Source organism: Trichoderma atroviride, chromosome 4 (genome assembly GCF_020647795.1).
Source record: "Trichoderma atroviride chromosome 4, complete sequence".
NCBI classification, from domain to species: Eukaryota; Fungi; Ascomycota; class Sordariomycetes; order Hypocreales; family Hypocreaceae; genus Trichoderma; species Trichoderma atroviride.
Window position 1 is genome coordinate 3,557,394 of NC_089403.1, and position 17,553 is coordinate 3,574,946.

The 17,553-nt window shown below is 51.0% G+C and overlaps 8 protein-coding genes across 8 annotated transcripts; 3 read left to right on the top strand and 5 right to left on the bottom strand.

Annotated features, from left to right (window-relative positions):
* Positions 1-1,046: 1,046 nt before the first annotated feature.
* On the bottom strand, positions 1,047-3,830 carry TrAtP1_008530 (uncharacterized protein; the record flags this gene model as incomplete). Its single annotated transcript, XM_014086820.2, has 5 exons — positions 1,047-1,751; positions 1,810-2,076; positions 2,134-3,199; positions 3,357-3,373; positions 3,570-3,830. 5 exons carry the CDS (start codon positions 3,828-3,830, stop codon positions 1,047-1,049), a joined length of 2,316 nt encoding a protein of 771 aa, XP_013942295.2.
* Positions 3,831-4,774: 944 nt separating this feature from the next.
* Positions 4,775-6,154, bottom strand: TrAtP1_008531 (uncharacterized protein; the record flags this gene model as incomplete). Its single annotated transcript, XM_014086821.1, has 2 exons — positions 4,775-5,115; positions 5,200-6,154. 2 exons carry the CDS (start codon positions 6,152-6,154, stop codon positions 4,775-4,777), a joined length of 1,296 nt encoding a protein of 431 aa, XP_013942296.1.
* Positions 6,155-6,299: 145 nt separating this feature from the next.
* Positions 6,300-8,408, bottom strand: TrAtP1_008532 (uncharacterized protein). The gene is made up of 2 exons (XM_014086822.2): positions 8,308-8,408; positions 6,300-8,248 (listed from the first exon to the last, which is right to left on the bottom strand). Exons 1-2 carry the CDS (start codon positions 8,366-8,368, stop codon positions 6,672-6,674), a joined length of 1,638 nt encoding a protein of 545 aa, XP_013942297.2. The 5' UTR covers positions 8,369-8,408; the 3' UTR covers positions 6,300-6,671.
* Positions 8,409-8,735: 327 nt separating this feature from the next.
* TrAtP1_008533 (uncharacterized protein) lies at positions 8,736-9,891 on the top strand (the record flags this gene model as incomplete). Its single annotated transcript, XM_014086823.2, has 5 exons — positions 8,736-8,798; positions 8,852-8,978; positions 9,055-9,174; positions 9,229-9,453; positions 9,521-9,891. 5 exons carry the CDS (start codon positions 8,736-8,738, stop codon positions 9,889-9,891), a joined length of 906 nt encoding a protein of 301 aa, XP_013942298.1.
* A 415-nt stretch (positions 9,892-10,306) lies between these two features.
* Positions 10,307-11,295, bottom strand: TrAtP1_008534 (uncharacterized protein; the record flags this gene model as incomplete). Its single annotated transcript, XM_014086824.2, has 3 exons — positions 10,307-10,392; positions 10,463-11,174; positions 11,245-11,295. The coding sequence occupies 3 exons, from the start codon at positions 11,293-11,295 to the stop codon at positions 10,307-10,309; spliced, it is 849 nt and encodes a 282-aa protein (XP_013942299.1).
* A 1,418-nt stretch (positions 11,296-12,713) lies between these two features.
* Positions 12,714-14,285, top strand: TrAtP1_008535 (uncharacterized protein; the record flags this gene model as incomplete). Its single annotated transcript, XM_066113939.1, has 2 exons — positions 12,714-12,883; positions 13,268-14,285. 2 exons carry the CDS (start codon positions 12,714-12,716, stop codon positions 14,283-14,285), a joined length of 1,188 nt encoding a protein of 395 aa, XP_065970029.1.
* A 73-nt stretch (positions 14,286-14,358) lies between these two features.
* Positions 14,359-15,273, top strand: TrAtP1_008536 (uncharacterized protein; the record flags this gene model as incomplete). The annotated part of the gene is made up of 1 exon (XM_014086825.3): positions 14,359-15,273. One exon carries the CDS (start codon positions 14,359-14,361, stop codon positions 15,271-15,273), a length of 915 nt encoding a protein of 304 aa, XP_013942300.2.
* A 614-nt stretch (positions 15,274-15,887) lies between these two features.
* TrAtP1_008537 (uncharacterized protein) lies at positions 15,888-17,407 on the bottom strand. Its single transcript, XM_014086827.2, has 3 exons — positions 17,182-17,407; positions 16,436-17,130; positions 15,888-16,370 (listed from the first exon to the last, which is right to left on the bottom strand). The coding sequence occupies exons 1-3, from the start codon at positions 17,266-17,268 to the stop codon at positions 16,088-16,090; spliced, it is 1,065 nt and encodes a 354-aa protein (XP_013942302.1). The 5' UTR covers positions 17,269-17,407; the 3' UTR covers positions 15,888-16,087.
* Positions 17,408-17,553: the final 146 nt, after the last annotated feature.

A 17,553-nucleotide genomic window follows, 5' to 3' on the forward strand; every position in this document is an offset into this window, starting at 1 on the left:
TCATCATCTCCCAGGATCAGTGCAGGATAAGCAAAACTGGAGATGATTCGCTGGCAAAAGCCCGAGGAGCATTATCTTGACGCCTCCGCCCAAAGTACCGGTCGCGTCGCACCCATCTGCCGACTGAGTCCTCCAGCATCAAAAGACACACTTTCATTAGTCCATCCTTTCTTTCTTAGCTGATGCCATTTTTGAAAGCCCATGTATCGGCGGTTTCTCTTTGCTGAAAGCGCCTTTTGCCGGGACCCCGTCGCCGCGGGAAACTTTGGAAAGCTGCGACAGTCTGGACCCTCCAAATGGCGAGATCTTAGTGGTCAAATCCGCTGAGAATTTCCGCTTTAAGCAATTGACAGTTGTCACATCCACGCTCAGGGGTCTGTTTCCCCTCCAAATTCGTTGAAGACTGCTGCGGGCAACGCGCGACGTGGGACTTTGCCGCGCATGCATTGCCCATGTGTCTGCCCGCCTTTTTGCCAGTGATCCGGTGACTTGTTTTTTTTTTCCTTAGCCTTCGCTTATCTGCATTCTGGTCGTTGTGACCTTCTTCTTCTGTTCGTAGAAATCCTTCAATTGATGAGTATTGATTTTTGATTGAAAGTAGCGACCCAACGTAGGACTTTACCTGTGCACGCTGCGTAGCTTGTTCGCCAGAGATCACCGGGCGATGTTCTCGGAGAATTGAGGAAATTGATGCCGGTATTCATACTATCTGGTTTGACAGAAGCTGATTCTGCCTAGGTAAGTCATTGGAAAAAAAAGCTGCATGAGTAACAATACGGTTAGAAAACTTGGTCAAATACGTCGGATTGCCTCAGGCAAACAATCAATCTGAAGGCGGTGGACAGACTCTATCGGATAACGAAGCTTTACTTTTATATGAATTTGACCAGACTCAAACATCCAGCTGGTTATGAAAAGCGAGCAAGCTGAAAAGCAAATGGCTACTCTATTTTAAAATCCAGCTATTTGTTAAACTCAAGAAAAATTCGGAGAAATCTATCGTCCATGACTTCTACATATACACTTGCGAATAATCAGTATTTTCTTCAAAACATCTCGCGCAAGTGAGGGAATACCGTCCCATCGGCAGATGTGAAAACGGTGTTTTGTGAATCTGGAGAAGTCAAAGCATGAGGAGGCGGCACATGCTGGTCTTCTCCATTGCTTCCAAACTGAACACCGTTGAGGCCCACATAACCCTCGAATATCCTAGACATCTCGCTCTGAATCTTTTGGCCATTATTATTCGGCATCATATTGTCCGCACTCTGCCTGGGCGGCATTGGTGGATGTTGAAACATGGGCTGGCTGGTTTGCATGGTGTCCATGTGGCCTCTTGCAAGGCCAATCATGCCCAGCGCGGCGCTCGAATGGGGATCCTCGTCTGGATTCAGGCCAAATCGGGGAGCCACGTCTTTGAGTGATTTAATAGTTCGCCATAGTCGCTGAGAGACCCAGCTCTTGACGGACAGATCTTTGACCAGATCAAGGGCCATGTAGAACTCTTCTCGACAGACGGCGCTGAAACGCACAGGTGCATGTACCGATGCGAGAAAGACAACCGCTATTGCTGCCGAAAGGAATTGGTGATAAAAGACTTGCGCCCTTCGATATAAATTAGTGGTGCTGTTAAGGTGGTGGAGGTACTGAATTGTGTCTTTGGCCAAGTCGACAACGCGCTGAGCTTCCAACGGATGCGCCATGATACTGGTTGCGCTGTGCAGAACAGGGGTATATAGCCATGTGCGTATCTGAAAAGCTGTTAGTTTGCGATGTGAGCGTGGCCTGGAACATTTCTTTATGACATACCTGATTGAACCGTAGATATGTCCATATCCTTAGCCGTTGGAGGTTATATGATGGTGTTGATGTTATCTGGGTTTCCTTGTCCCAGCTTCGCACTCTAATCTCTTCTGGTACAGTCTCATACCACCGTAGAATCTCTTGGTCGAGTCTTTCGATTTCCTCCTGGCCCAGTTCGTGCGCAAGGACGGGTCCAAAGTGGTTTACTTGACGCCACACTTTGGCGCCTATTCGAGAATATGTAATCATGGCCACAAGGTAAGGATATTCCTCCTGGAAGACGTTAGTTACCTGAACTCTATATTATACAAAAGCTTTGATAAGACTTACTGGCATGGGCAGGGTTGGGTCAATCTCGTCATCTTGAATAGCGTACGGTAGACCCGTGCCAAACGCCCAGCGGCGGTCGAGAACGTAAGCCGACCAAAAACTATTAAGCGCATTCTTTCTCTCGGCCTCATTCTGTATCGTCATCAAACCCCTCTTCTGGTGAATACCAAGCTCGACACAGAGCCGCACCACCTGGCCCATGACACGCCATGCGAGCACCTCCTCATTAGACAAGAATCGGTAGCCAGCTACAAGTGCTAAGAGGGGAAGGTCACAGACATCAAGGCCGTCTGACATGAGCTTTCGATTAATGATATTCTCCATGCTCTCATACAAGCGTGATGCCTTTTCGGAATGGCCATGTCCTTCTACGACAAGAGCACAGCATATGATGATTTTCAACTGCAAGGTTTCAAGATCATTCAAGAGCTCCATTGGTCGTGGATTCCTTAGATATAGCGAGACGTTTTTGGCATGGGCAATGACGGTTTGGATATTGATGACGGGATACATGATGCCGATTTCGTCTTCGTGCACTCTACAGAGGCGCACCATCTCGTCTTTATCAAATTCCAAGAGCGGGTCAGCCATCTGGGTCGATATTGTAGTGACCATATTGCTGCTCGGTAGCGGCTCAATGTCGTCTCCTTCCTCGGTAGCCTTCCACCCCATGTTACTGATCGTCTCCCTGGCAACATCCAAGGTGAATGCCGTGCTGGTCGGACCTTGAAATGGCATTTGCTTCCCAAGATAGTCTGGCCGATGACCAGATGTTGAGCTTTGTGATGGAGACGGCGCAATAACTGAGCCGCCAGTAGGCATGATGCGGTCCGAAGTTGGTGGCGCGAGTCGCGGCTCGCTCTGCATGTTTCTCATGGACTGATTGAGCCAATTGACCTCCTCCTGGAGGCGACTTAGCTGCGCTGCGATCATCTTGAATTCGTCGGAGTCTTTAAAGTTGTTGGTACAGCAATTGGGAGCATAGAGACAGGCAAGGTTGAGGTTGCCGCATCGTTGACATGGCGTTTCGCCGTTGCATTTGATCTTGCGCCTTTTACACTCATTACTACATGGGGTTGCCCCGAAATAGTCAGTATAGTCCAGTTTAGCTCGTGTAATGCTCAGAGTATCCTCGAAAGGGATGAATGGTGATATGAATCCATGTGTAATTATGGCCTGATAGATCATCGGATATCATCGGAGGCAGCTGAATGCAGGCTTACCATGCAATAGAGATGTACTAGATAGATCTTGATGTCAGCTGATGGAACTCAATCGACATGTTTATAATATCACATTCATTTGACGCTGGCTCCGCAAGCATGTGAATCGCATCTTATTCACCCCTCCTGGCCGCATTGCGCCTCACGCCGCATCATCACACCGCACCTCAACAAACACCCGCCCAAGCCTCGCACAAGAACCCATGAACTCACCCGATTCCTCTTGCTCCGCGTCTGCTTCGCGATTGCAGCCCCATCCTCAATCGACTTCCTCTTACTCGCACCCGCATTGGCGTTTCCAGGCGAATCGCCTCCGGCCTGCAGCGCGGAATTGTCTCCGTACATGGCGGAACCTGGGCTCATCTGCGCCCGTGACTGCGGCGTCTCGTACGAGACACTCGCCGAGTCGCTCAAAGCGCCGACCGGCGCCGTCAGGTAGCGCAAGTCCGATGCCTGCGTCTCAATCTGCTCCATGGCTGGCGCGCGAGGTGCAGGCAGCGAATGCCCTTCTTTATTTTCCTTTCCGCCCTTCCAAAAGAGAAAATCAGAGGGAGGAGAGGGCCACTGACAGGACAACCTCGGACTTTGTGGCACGCTCCCGCAAAGGCATAAAGCCGCGCCCACGTGACTTTGGAACGCCGACTCGACCGGTAAAAATGCCCTGCTAGCAAAACGAATGCAAGACGACAACAAGTGCAGCTGAAGTACGGATTACTGCCGGCGCGTGTAAAATACCGCCACGGGCACTATTCCGTAGCCTGCAAGCCGTTGGAAAGCTGAGTCGCAGCTGGGCTGGCGAGCGGTGGAGACGTGGCGGCGCGATGCGTGGGCAATGTTACTCGTCACTCTCAGGATCTGCCTTGACAGGGACCCCGGAGCGTATAATCGAGGAACACGCCTGGCTACAAGCACGAAGCAATATTGCAACCAGGGACATAGCACCCCCGGCGCAGCATGGCACGACAAGGGCTTCGGCAACGTTCTCAAAAAGCCATGTGGAATCTCCGATCCTCCGCTGCACACTGTCAGTGGGAAACGCAACAGCGGCCTCAATTGCTCCGTCGTATGGGTTGCAGCGCGTGGGGCCCGCGGAGCACGGCCTGGACGTCACTGTTTGTTCGGTAATAGATGCCTAGGTCCATGGGGTAACGTTATTTCAAAGACTTCATCGCTCCAAGCTGAGAGCTTGTGAAACAGTAATACCTAAGGAGGCGTGCTAAGTGTCACGTAACCATATGAACTAGAATCTTTGCTGCAAAGCTCCAAGAGACATGGAGTTTGTATACTTCAAGTAGAATGCTCTGCTTTTATTCTGTCAAGAGCTCGTCTACCATACTTGAATGTTTGTAAGCTTTTCTATTACATTTCACATTTCACATTATGCATTTTTTTGCCTTCTCTTCATCTTGTCAACCTCCTCATGGCCCATGAGCAGGCAGAATCTTGCCCTCGCAGTCACCAAATCCGATCCGCACACCATCCTTCTCACAGTATCCCCTCATGTTCAGGCTATCGCCGTCCTCGATGAAGCGGCGCACACCACCCTTCTCCAGCTGGACATCAGCTTTGCCGCCCTCGGTCCTTTCCAACAAGCTGCCGCGCTCGTGAGGCTCTGTGCCGCTAATGGTTCCGGACCCTAACAAGTCTCCGGCCCGCATGGGGCATCCGCCGACGGTGTGGTGCGTAATCATCTGTGGGAAGGACCAGAGCAGGTTCCGGCCGCTCGTCTTGGTCAAGTTGACGTGGTCGCCGCTCTCAGCTAAGGCGCACCGCAAAGGTCAGCATTCCGTATACTTACTGTGTACAGCTGGGTATGTTTGGTGGGGTGGGAAGGGGCACTTACTGGTAAGGCTGACTTCGAGCTGAATGTCAAACACGCTCTTCTTCTGCGTCTCCTTGAGATAATCCTGCACGGGGGTGTCGTTTGGCAGCGCCTCGGTGCGGAAGGGCTCCAGCGCGTCTGCAAGGACAACCCATGGGCTGATGGTTGAGCCAAAGTTCTTGCCGTTGAATGGCCCCAGAGGGACATACTCCCACGCCTGAATATCACGGGCGCTCCAGTCGTTCAAGAGAACGAAGCCGAAAATGTATTCCTCGGCCTTGCTGATGTCGATTGACTCGCCCATCTCGTTGGGCTTACATATGAAGCACCCCAGCTCCAGTTCAAAGTCTAGTCGGCGGCAAGCCACCGTAATCGGCTCCTTGGGGGTCGCTGCCGGGTTGGGGAGGATCTGACCGCGAGGTCGTCGGATGGGAGTCCCAGAGACGACGATGCTGGAAGAGCGGCCGTGATAGCCCACAGGCAGATGTGTGTAATTGGGCTGCATCGCATTGTCGGGTCCTCTGAACAGGACACCAACCTTGTAGGCGTGGTGATAGCCCGCGTAGAAATCGGTGTAGTCTCCAATCTGCATCGGCAGATGCATCTTGACCTTTTCGACTGGAATCAGCGCCTTTTGCTTCAGCGCCTCGTTGTCCTTGAGAATGGCCGGCACATCGGTCGACTGGCTTAGAATGCGCTGAAGATCGCCTCTCACAGCACGATGCACGGAGCGCCCGCGCTCGGCAAAGGCATTGAGAGACGACTGTCCAAAGACGGCTTCCAGATCGCCAAGAGAGCTCAGCTGCTGTTTGGCCTGCTCATCGCTGGCCAGCGCCTTGAGATCAATGACAAAATCGCCAATTCGAGCTCCAGCGCGGGGTTGTGAGGTGCCCTCAGAGAAGATGCCAAAGGGCAGGTTGTGAATTGAGAAGTCGCCGTTTCGGTCCAATGGGACCCAAGAAGTTGTAGAAGCCATCTTTATTTTGTCTTCGTCTTTCTTCCTCCCTAAGTCTGAAGTCTTCACTAAAAGCTATTTTTGAAAGAAGAAATCTAAAACAAAAGCTTGACCTCGAAATCTTCAAGCTCCCTCTACATTTCTTTGCTCGGCATATAAAGGTGGGATGGGATGGAGCACTTCCGCGCTGTGGGGAGAGCCGTGAAAAACCGCCCGTCCCCGGATGGACGTACCGAAGCGGAATCGGAATCGGAATTCCGCGCTCACACCAAGAACTTACACCGAGCATAGGGCTCAGAACCAATTGTCAGCTACCTCGACGATTTGTAAACAAGCACGTCGTTTGAATGACACAGAGACTAATAACCAATGATGAATCAAAGTGTGCAGTATCAAGGATTATTGGCAAGTGTAAAAAGAAACTATTAACAGTGTATTGTTATCCAATTTCGCCGATGTCTCTTTTAGCCATCTATCAGTCTCACTCTATGAAGATGAGGAAAAGAAAGGAAACCATATGCTCTTCGGCTCTCTTCCTTTATCTAAACAACCGAAGCCCTTCATCTTGTTTATAAAGAGCCTCCATCTCCTCGTCCTCGCTTTCCTCTTCATTCAACTCCAACTTTTGACCGAACAAGGTGCCAAAGAAGCGATCAATTGCACCCTGCTCCCAAGCTCTTCTGTCCTCTGGAGCCATGAAATTCTGTAGCTTATCGTGCACTGTGAACCGCAGCTTTCGTCCTTTGCTTGCCTTCCTGTCCACTACTTTTCGAGTCTTGGCCTCCTTGTTGGCGGTGAGCATGACGGAGGCTACGGCGCTTGACTGTTCTGCAGCCGATTCGACGGTGCGCTGATCCACAAGCTCTTTCAACAAGAGCTGGTAGAAATCCGCATCGTCATAGATGTCTTCACTCTCGGTAATCTTCTTGGAAGCCTGAACTGGTGCGCAAGACCGAGGCACTCGCGTGCGCTTGACAAGTCTGCCATCAGGATTGGCAAGCTGGTCTTGCAAAGCACTGATGAGCGTCTTGGGCTTTGCGCCCAGTCTGCTTGCTGGCGCAGCCACAGTGACGCTTTGCACCTTGCGAGACCACTTGTCTAATCTGTCTTCTCGGAATTTTACCGATCTTTGATCATCTTCTTGAATCTGCTCCCAAATTTGTTGGTTGGAAAAATTAATGTCCAATGCTCGCTTGCGTTTACTGCCCGCGGCAGTTGGCGGAGCCAGATTTTCTCGAAGGTCGCTGATAGTGTTTAGCAGCTTGATAGCGGCTTCCTCAGCAGCCTCGTAAGCCTCCGCTTCGAAACTTGAGTCCGAGTCCAGGGTAGTAAACGTGTTTGCGGCGACGATTGCTTTTTGGAGTCGGATGCGCATGTTGAGCAGTCCGTCGTAGATTTTCCTCTGTTGTTGAATGGCAATTCCCTTTTGTACTTCAGTCTGGCCTGATGTAGCGTCCAAAGAAGGCTTTGCGGTGTGTTTGCCTGATTCTTCATCTTCGTCCTCATCTTCCTCATCCTCCTCTTCATCCTCCTCTTCGTCATCATCCTCATCTTCGTCCTCATCCTCGTCCTCATCCTCATCGGAGGCTCCACCATTCAGCAATGCATCAAGACCATCGTCCATGTCCTCGTCAGAGTTTTCATCTTCGTCTTCCTCATTTTCTGCCTCCTCGGAGTCTTCTTCGTCCTCAGAAGCAGACATAAAATCCGCCGCAGAAGCTCGCTTACTCTTCAGCTTCTTGGGCTTTGAGCTACCGCGGAATACGAAGGCGTCCAATCGCTCGTCATCAGACTCTGCCAAAGCATTGTCACTGCTGATTTCTGAGTCGCTAGCTTCTGCGGTATCGGCTTCCAGATTGGCAGTCTCCGGATCATCGTATTCAGCGTCGTCGTCGTCCTCGTCGTCTTCTTCTTCCTCGTCCTCATCATCGCTGCTCTGTTCAAGGGCATGGCGCGAAACTCGCGATCCGCGGTACTGCTTTCCCAAAGAAAGGCCCTCCTTTTCTCTAAGTTTGCTGTGTCCAACAGTTACATAATGTTCTGTGCCAGCGTGTTCATCCTCGCTGCCGCTTCCATTGTCATTATCGTTCTTCCCATTGGCTTCGGGGTCGTAATCTACATGTTATCAGTATATTGATAGATGAGCAAAAACATACAATGCCGAATTGTCATACCTTTGACCAATTCCTCATCCGGATCTTGGAATGCCTTTGCGCGTCCTTTTGCCTTGGCCATTTTGGATGTGATTTGGCTTGGTTGCGAGTTTGTTAAAGCCCCACGCTGGGATTTTTTCTGCCGTCTAGAAACAGCTGCGAAACTAAACTTTTAGGCGGTGAATCGCGGCAAAAATTAGCTTGCATAAATCGCAACCAGACTAACTGTATATAGCTTGTATAAGTGGGTCTATCGATGCTGATACTGTCTTCTCCAATAATGCTGTACATGAGTGAGCTTCTTAGAACGCAATAATTACTCGAGGGGTAGAGGGCTGATATTGGCATCTTGCGTCACATGATTTTGATAATTTAAATCAGTTGAAATGACCTACAGTTCACTGTTAACTCGATAGTGTTATTAAGATCTTTCAGTGTAGTCGTCAACAATGCGCTCTACTTCCTCGATGCTCTTTCGAGCTATAAGAGCTCTTCAACATGAAAATCCACTGGTACGGTTTTAATACTTCCATCATAAGGAAGCTTTTATTGACAATATCTTTAGGGTCTCCCTCGATCGGGTACTCCACCAAACTGGCCAAAACGGCCTCAGAGGCGGAAGATTACCGGTGTAGACAAAGTCATCGCCGTGTCCTCTGCTAAAGGCGGCGTTGGTAAAAGCACTGTCGCTGGTGGGTGATCCTAAAGATGTCCAGTAAAAGACAGATAAGTAGATATAGAACCAGTTCGCTAACTGAAATGAAATAGCAAACTTATCACTAGCTTTTGCTAGACTTGGTTTCCGCGCTGGAATATTGGATACCGATATTTTTGGCCCATCTATTCCGACCTTATTCGATCTATCGGGAGAGCCCAGGCTATCCAGCAGCAAGTAACTTGGCTCTTTATATTAATATGCTATGCTGACCAAGACGATTTTAGACAATCAGCTAGTACCCCTAACTAATTACGGAGTCAAGACAATGTCAATGGGCTATCTGGTGGGCGAGAGTGCTCCAGTTGTTTGGAGAGGGCCAATGGTTATGAAGGCGATTCAGCAACTCCTACACGAGGTAGACTGGGGTGGCTTGGATATTCTTGTGTTGGATTTGCCTCCCGGAACAGGCGATACACAGTTGACTATAACCCAGCAAGTTATTCTAGACGGTAAGCGGCTGTTTCTTCTTCACATTGAACAGGATTACTTCTAGTCTCTTGATACTTATCAGCCTAGGGTCTGTCATCATCACTACACCACACACTTTGGCAACGAAAGACGCGATCAAGGGAATCAACATGTTCAAAACTGTTGGCGTCAATATCCTTGGCATGGTGCAAAACATGTCTCTCTTTAATTGCCCTCACTGCCATCAGGACACTCACGTTTTTGGATCAAATAAAAGAGTGGAAAAGCTATGTCAAGACCATGAAATTGAGTTTCTAGGAGACATTCCGCTTCATCCCAACATTGGTGATGATGGAGAGAGAGGAAAGCCGACTGTCGTCGCTGAGCCATCCAGCGAACGAGCATCAGCCTTTCTCGATATAGCTAAAGCTATCTGCCCCAAGATTGATCTAAAAGAACACGAGCGTCACAGTCACTAACTCTTCTTATTTTCAAATCTCTCTTTCAAGCAGAAAAGTAGAAAAAAGAAAAGAAAATACTTAGATGGCATGCTTGGAAATTTAAACCTCGTTTGATGAAAGGGTGATCGTGGGAACCTGCCATCGTAACTTAGCAATGCATTCCACATCCCAAAAGGGGCCGCCTATTCTTGAATAAAGCGTCTTGTATTTTGCCAAGTGGCAGCCAATGTTCCCATAACTTTAATTCCTCTTCTCGAAGCCGCGATATAAAATTCTGGTGTAAAAAAAAGCCAAATGCATAAATGTTAGCCTCTTCAACAACTTATCGCAAGGCATATTACCGCGGTATAAACAAAAGTTTCCCAGCTCCTTAACGCCTTTCGTCATCAATTCAAGCTTTCCCCAGTGGCTGCCTAGTTGAGGCAATGCATTTTCAGTCGAGTTCTTCATTAACTTGGTAGATGTGCCGACTACGTGTAGGGTCCTTGCTCATTGTCTTGCCAGAGCCAGTAAATCCAACTAACCCCAGAAACGTTAGCAAAAGTGTACCCCATATAAGATTTTCATATAAGATTTGTGTGAGCCGTACCTCTCCCATGGATTCCCTCGGGTGTGCGAAACATAGAGTCCTTCTTGTTAGATTTACCAAACTTTGACTTGGCGTTGAAATCTTGCCATTTGGACTTGCCAGCTTCTAGCTCTTTTTTGGCCTTGATCTTCTTTGGCTTGGGTGGCTTAGCAGCATCTTTGTCTGCCTCTGGTTCTTTCTTCGCCTCTGGGTACATCGTAGCGCCGGCGGAGCTAACAACTCCTGGAGCCGGCGTAGTGGCCACAGGGGTACTTGATGCTGACGCAGGGCCTTCGGCTTTTCGTTTATTGGAAATAGGGCGAATGTCTCTCGATCGAAGCGTCTCCGTGTTGTCGTAGCTCTTGAATTTCACGATATAGATGGGATCCGTAGATGATCCAGTGATGGAGGTGATACGCGCCGGATAGAAACCCTTGTCGCCCGAAAGCCATTTTGCCATGACGGAGTCATTGACCTGATACTGCACAGCAACCTCTTCTTTTTCCTCAACCGGTGGTGCAGCCTTTTTGAAGGCGGGGTGGTTCTCTTTCGACCACTTGGCCGGCTCTGGAGGAGGCGCGGCTGGTTTTGGATCAGGCTTGGGCGCCTGCTTCGACTTTAAATCGGCGATGTTTTCGTCTAGGAGATCGACAAAGTTCTTCAGCTCTCCTTGGAGCGCCTGGAGCTCGGCATTATCAGGGTCATCGCGGATTTGGGAAAAAACAATATCCAGCTAAGGTCAAGTTAGCAGCGGGTTTCAGTATGGGGAACGGAAATCAGGGCGGCAAAGTCTCGCCTCGTACCTGTTCCTGATATGTTTGCCGCTCTGCTTGAAGCTCTGAGATGGAAGACATTGTTCAGCTAGCAGTTCGTCTGTCGCGCAGATACCAAAATTAGATCAAAGTAGGGCGATGGAGACTGTCGCGAGGCTTTGGAGTTTGAAAAGAGGCTGAAGCTCAAACTGCGACTCCGTACGTGCTCTGTATCAGGTAGGTATGGAGATAAGAATCCGGCGGTGGGGCGAAAGTACGGATACGGTATCAAGAATTGAAGAAAGTCACGTGACTCTTCATAGCCAGGTTGTACTTCAGATGGTCACTTTATGCCCGAATGAATGACAAGATGCGCCCATTGATGGAACATTTCTCGTTGATTTAGTATTATGATTTTAAAATGCCCAAACGTGCATTTTGCCGAGCCTGTACGTTGCAGCTACAGTAAAGAGCAATCAGTTTATCAGCTTTGATCTGTAACCACTCCGGGATCGGGGCTAGCACGAGAGTACGCGTATTGTTTCGAGTTCGGCTCTTGGTAGCACTTTGAACACTCCATACGAGGCCTTTTCTTTTACAATTAGCAATCAATAGACGTTCAAGTCTGCTATAGGTAGCAGTAGGCTGTTGCTGTTGCAAGCTCAAATCGAAAAGGGGGGCGCGGCAATGGAACGTTCCGAGAATCCAACGTCATCGCTACATGGCAAGCCAGGGTGGATGTGTCTCCAAAGAACAGCGTGGGAACGGAGGATATTGGGCAACGATGCACAGATTGGGCAACTCTAGGCAGCAGCTGTTCAGCGTATAATCGGTACCCCAGATGGAACCTGAAAACCCCGTGAGCTCTTAATCACATCGAAAGCCGTGGGGTGCGTGTAAGACGGCTTTGGGGACGCAGAGCCTCTGCGCGCGCTCCGACGGGTTGCATGGCAAGCCTCATTGTTGGTAGAGGGGCCTAATCTCTCAAAGTCGTGCACAGGGCCCTTCACCGGTGCGCCACTCACCTGAACATTGTAACACTGAACGAGCCCGGATTCGCCATTTTTGGGAGAGCGAGATTGGACGGTAGCACGACCTGATGCGGCCCAAGAGCAGCGTGGAACGCAAGGAAGTACAGGAATCCAGGATGGAGCAGAGACAGCGCCTATTCGGTACTAGGTGGCAGCCAATGCGTAGTAGTATGACGCAAATTATGCCATGGCTCTGAATAAGGTGGTTGATTAGAGCTAAGACAATGTCTTTATGCTGCATTCCAGCGAAGCAACAGAAGAGGGGAGAAGAAAGCTGGGAACAGAAGAGGAGGAAGGGAGGGGAATTGATAACAATAACAATGCATCTGTAACACAATGCCAGTTACTAACAGTGCTAACGCTCCATGGACCGAAAGCTTGAGTGATTAACTCCCGGCCTTTACGTAGGTTAGTAGATGCATGTAGTATCTGCTACTGCTAGCTCCTGGTATTCCGCACTTCGCATCAGCGTCTCGACGGCCAGCTCTGATGGGCCACAAAACAAGCAAACAAAGCAGAGACCCGACAGAAGCCTCGTCGTCCAGCCTCAACCACTGCGCTGGCCCGGCCACCCTCCATCTCCTCGTCTCTGCTCCTCTCTCCCCGGCGGCATCAAAGACCCGGTTCGGCGGTCTGTCTCGGGAAGAGCGACTATTCCTGTATTAGGGCATGACAATTACACTTTGTCCAACCCTCCTCCACCTGCCGCGAGCAGCAAACGCATCAATCGCACTTTTTTTTCTCCTAAAGCCAGCCCAGCCCAGGCCAGTCACCGTCTTTCCACCTCTCTTAAAGCTCTTCTTCTCCTCGTCCATCAGGCATCCTGCAATCCTGCATCCTGCATCCCTCCTCGGCCGCGCCAATTCGCATCCCCAGCCCTTTTGCCGCTCGGCCGTGCTGGACGCCTGGAGCTCTTTTTTACAGGTGCCGCCGTCGATTGCCCCCCCCTGGACCGTCCGGAAGCCCGCCTGTCGCATCGCGTCGCTTGGAGCCGACATCAACCACCCTTTATAGCCATTCACACGTGTCTCACCCTCCACCAGCAGCCCTTTCGGTGCCGGCGTTAGCAGGCCACAGGCACTTACAAGCCCGCCGTCCATCGAGTCCAGAGTCGAGCCCGGCTCTGCGCATCGCAGCGCATCACCGCAATCGAGCCCGAGGCGGCTCTTCTGCAGCTCCTCTGCCGCAGTGACAGAAGAGCCATCGCCAGCCCGTGCCGTGAGCAATCTGGCCTGGAGCGGCCCAGCCAGCGCAGAAACCACCGCAGCCATGGCGTCCGAGAGCGACCAAGACAGCGCATCTGCATCTGCGTCTGCATCTGCATCTGCCGCGACCGGGGGCCAATCAAAGCGCCCTCCCCTCAACCATCACGCCAGCGACCAAAGCGACGCCAACACTGTCACCTCCTCGGGCCATCCGCATCACCGCCCCAAACACCAGAAACAACGCCACGTCGGCCGCCTCCACGCCCGCGTGCCCTCCTCCAGCAAGGTCCTGCACAAGCCGCACAACAGCTCGTCTCGAGTCAATCTGGGCAAGAAGCAGGGCTCTCCCACCGACCTCGAGGCTCAATTCGCTCAGCGACCCGTGCCGCACCGCCGCGCGACCAGCGAGGTCAAATTATTAACGCAGCCAGACTCGGCGACGGCCATCCCCAAGAGCTTGTCCCAGAGCAACCTGAAGCGCAATCGTTCGCACGTCGAGATCAGCAAGCGCACCAAATCCTCCTCGTCTGACAAGCTAAAACGCAGCGCCAGCGGCACCGGCATTCACAAGGCAACAAAGTCCCAGGTTCACTTCGACCTCGGTTCGGATGACCCAGAAGACGAATGGGTTGATGCCAGTGGCTCTAATTCGCCTTATTTGTCGCGAAAGGGCTCATTAAACAGCAGCACGCATTCTTCGTTCCCCCCCCGGAGGCAGTGCGGCACATTCCCGCCCGCAGACTCCAAGCGCGTCGAAAGCAGCGCCGGAGGTGGCATCATTAATAGAAGAATCAGCAGAGGCTTCAACGGAAGCTTCGACAGCGCAACCGGAATCATCGCCATCGCCCGATCGTAAAACGGCAGAGCGTAAAGACTACCCGACGACGCGACTGCTACAGCGAGTCGCATCTCACGGCGCTCCCCCTCAAATGTCCACAGAAATGGCAAAGGCTACTCCCACGCACATCTCGCCTGCCTCGACCAGCCATGAGCCCTCTCCGCCGACCGGAAGCCAGCCAGAGGGACTTATTTCGCGCTTCGTCGAAGTCCCCAGCTCAGGCCTCACCAGCGAGGGTTCATTCTACAACCCCGTTCGCGGAGGGGGCTCCCATCGATCTGAGGACCTTGTTCGACGGCCGCATTCAATGGCCAACTTATCGAGATCCCACGAGTATCATCCTAGCGAAGATGTGTCGCCTATAGAAAGTGATATCAGCGCTCTGGTACCTAAACCCGCCAGGAGAACAGCGGCGCCCTCGGCAATCACATCGCGTACACAACAGAAGCTCAACTTGCAGCGCGCAAGTTCATCTCTTGAGCCTGGACAAGCTGTTCCTGGTCTGGGTGGAGCTGTAGGAAGCGGACCTCTAATTGGTATTGGAGATCCAGGACACGATGGAGGCAACAGCCGAGACCCTCGTGTCACTAAGCTCTTGGAGCGGACGGGGATGGAATATCTGGTTGTCCGGCGTCACCAAAATCCCATTGTAAGATCATTGAACCGCCTTAGCCACATTCCAGGGATGGACAAGACCAAGAGGATCCCTCGTACCAATACGGGCTCAACGACAGCCAGCAAACGGTCAGCGGATCCCACAGCTCGCCATGTTCGAAACACTAGCATGCCCGAAGGTCGCCAAGCACCTTCAATTAAACGAACGGCGTCGGTGAAAACCAACGGCACCAACGGCGCAGGCTCGAGCTACGAAGGAGATGATGTGAGCCGACTGAATGAAAGGCTTAGTGGCTCCAGCTTGGTCGGAGGCGAGGAGGAGGATGTTATGACCGGTCTCCTTCGCAACCTCTGGGATAAACCAATGGATCTCAGTGCCAGCACAGACTAAAGAAGCTCTGTGGTATCACGCGGCGGAAAGGGCACACCAAGAGCTGCTTGCACATTGAGCAACACATAGACAAAGCTATAGGCTCGATCTTGAATGGGCTGTAGCCATGGCAACTTCATGAAACCAAATCGAGATGAATCATGCTGGCGCACCAGCAGGTATATACGGCGGAAGGGGGCTATGCGTACCCCCAAAGCATGAGAGCCAACCAGAGAGCTCGCTAACAGCGACGAGACCTTCGACGCGACTTTATTTTTCTTTCTTCCGCTTAACCAATTCATTGCGGACAACTTTTCTTGGTGATTTTCGGAGTTTATAGGATACAATGTGCAAGCACGGTTTTGTATCTCCTGTTCAACATAAGCGTACCTATCTGTAGATGCAAAGGCACCATTGTATAAAGCGTGGGGAGGTAACAGCGGAGGAAATACATTTGCTATGCGCAAGGGGATATAAGCGAAACACAATACATACAAGATTAATAACTTACTTTCTTTTTTTTTCCCCAACCCCCACTGTTAATTGATTTTCATTTGATGATGCATTTCCAAGTAATTGATCATACAATTCCAGCTACAGCGAGGAATCAGACCCAGCGCAAAAATGGATATACAGGCACAAATGGCACTCATAGAATTGGATATAAGCTAAATATACAGCAAACTGATAATATCTAATACGCAGTAACGCCTATCCCCTATCCCATTCGTGATAGTATACAAAATACAAACATAATCATGAAAAAAAAAAAATTTAAAAAAAAAAGAGCAGGGAATTGTTTTTGTCGCATAGACGCCGTAGACGCATTAATCATTTAATTTTGGGACTTGACAGCGTTGTGGCGAAAGAAGGGCTGTGGGTTTTGTTCTCGCTGGTCACCTCCGATGGCCTTCCACCACACGTCTGTGCTCCATCGGATGATTCGCTCTGCGCTTCCGAGAGGCGTGGCGGCCGGCCGGACATCCAGATAGAAGACGGGTTCTCCAGTAGGCTCGGGCTCTCCAGAGTAGTAATCGATGACGTATCGGATCTCTTTCTCTTCCCCGTTGACGTTTCGCGAGACGAACCAGTCGTGGCGATCGAAGGGAAGGTCAGTTCTAAGTCTTGTTAGCTTTTTTGTTCATTCTCATCACATCGGGCTAGAATTGAAATGTCATCTTACCCAAACTTGGAGGGGTAGATCCAGCCTAGGACTTGCAACATTGTGGCTTTGGGGGTGAGGTCCTTGGGGCGGCCTTGGAATCGGATGAGCGTAGGGGTGACGTTTGTTCCATCCCAGTTGCGATCCAACTCCTCGGCCGCATGCTCCTCTCCCCGCTTGCAGACCTGCCACCCTTTGTACAATCCTCGTGCGAACCGTTCTTCCCAGCTAATGATTTCTTGCCATGCACCCTCGTTTAGAAAGTTGTGGACAGAGACCATGGACTCAACCGCTGTGATGTCGGTATCGGTGTATCCCTTGCGCAACAGGGCATTGTACATTTGCTGAGGCGAAGGGTACTCCCACGTGCCCTCGCCGTCTCCCCTAGGAATGGTAGATTCCTCTCGCTCGACCGGCAGCGCCATCGTCTGGTTGTCCGCGGGCTTCTGTGACAGATCTCGGAACATGTAGTTCAGGGGGTTGAGTTGAGAGAGCACCGACTTTGGCTCTTCCTTCTCTCGAGCGGCATGGGGCACCGGGCATCCAGACGCCGGCAGTGGTGGCGATCCATGAGGCACTGGGCATCCAGATGCTGCTGGCGATGGCGATGAAGAACCATGAGGAACGGGACATCCGGAAGCAGATGATTTATCGGCGGGCGGGGATTTGTGTGTGTTGAAAGAATCGGCGGATTTCTGATGCATTGGACAACCGGCCTGCCATGCGTGAGCTTCTACTAGATTTGCGTCGCAGATCAATCATCATACCGGAGGCTCTTTGTTCAAGGACACGGCCGGGTGTCCTGCAGGAAGCCCAGCCGGAGGAGAGGCAGGTTCAGCCCAGAACCAGCCCATTGTGAGAATTAAAAGTTGTAGGAGATATTAAACAAATTAAAAAATAATAGCGAAAATTCGAAAGTGTTGCTTTGTCGCAGAAGCGCAAGAGTTGCTGAGAAATTCGGAGAATAGTAGCAGAGTGGATGAGGATCTGAGGCTAAAAATTTCTTAAGCCAAATCGGCCAAGCCCGAAACTTCTTTTCTTCCTTCTGGCCCGGGTGCCTAAGTGGGCACGTGTTTAGCCGGATTATCGCCGTGTCAATCGTACGTCACCGATTCGGATTCCCGTGTTTGCAAGGATTC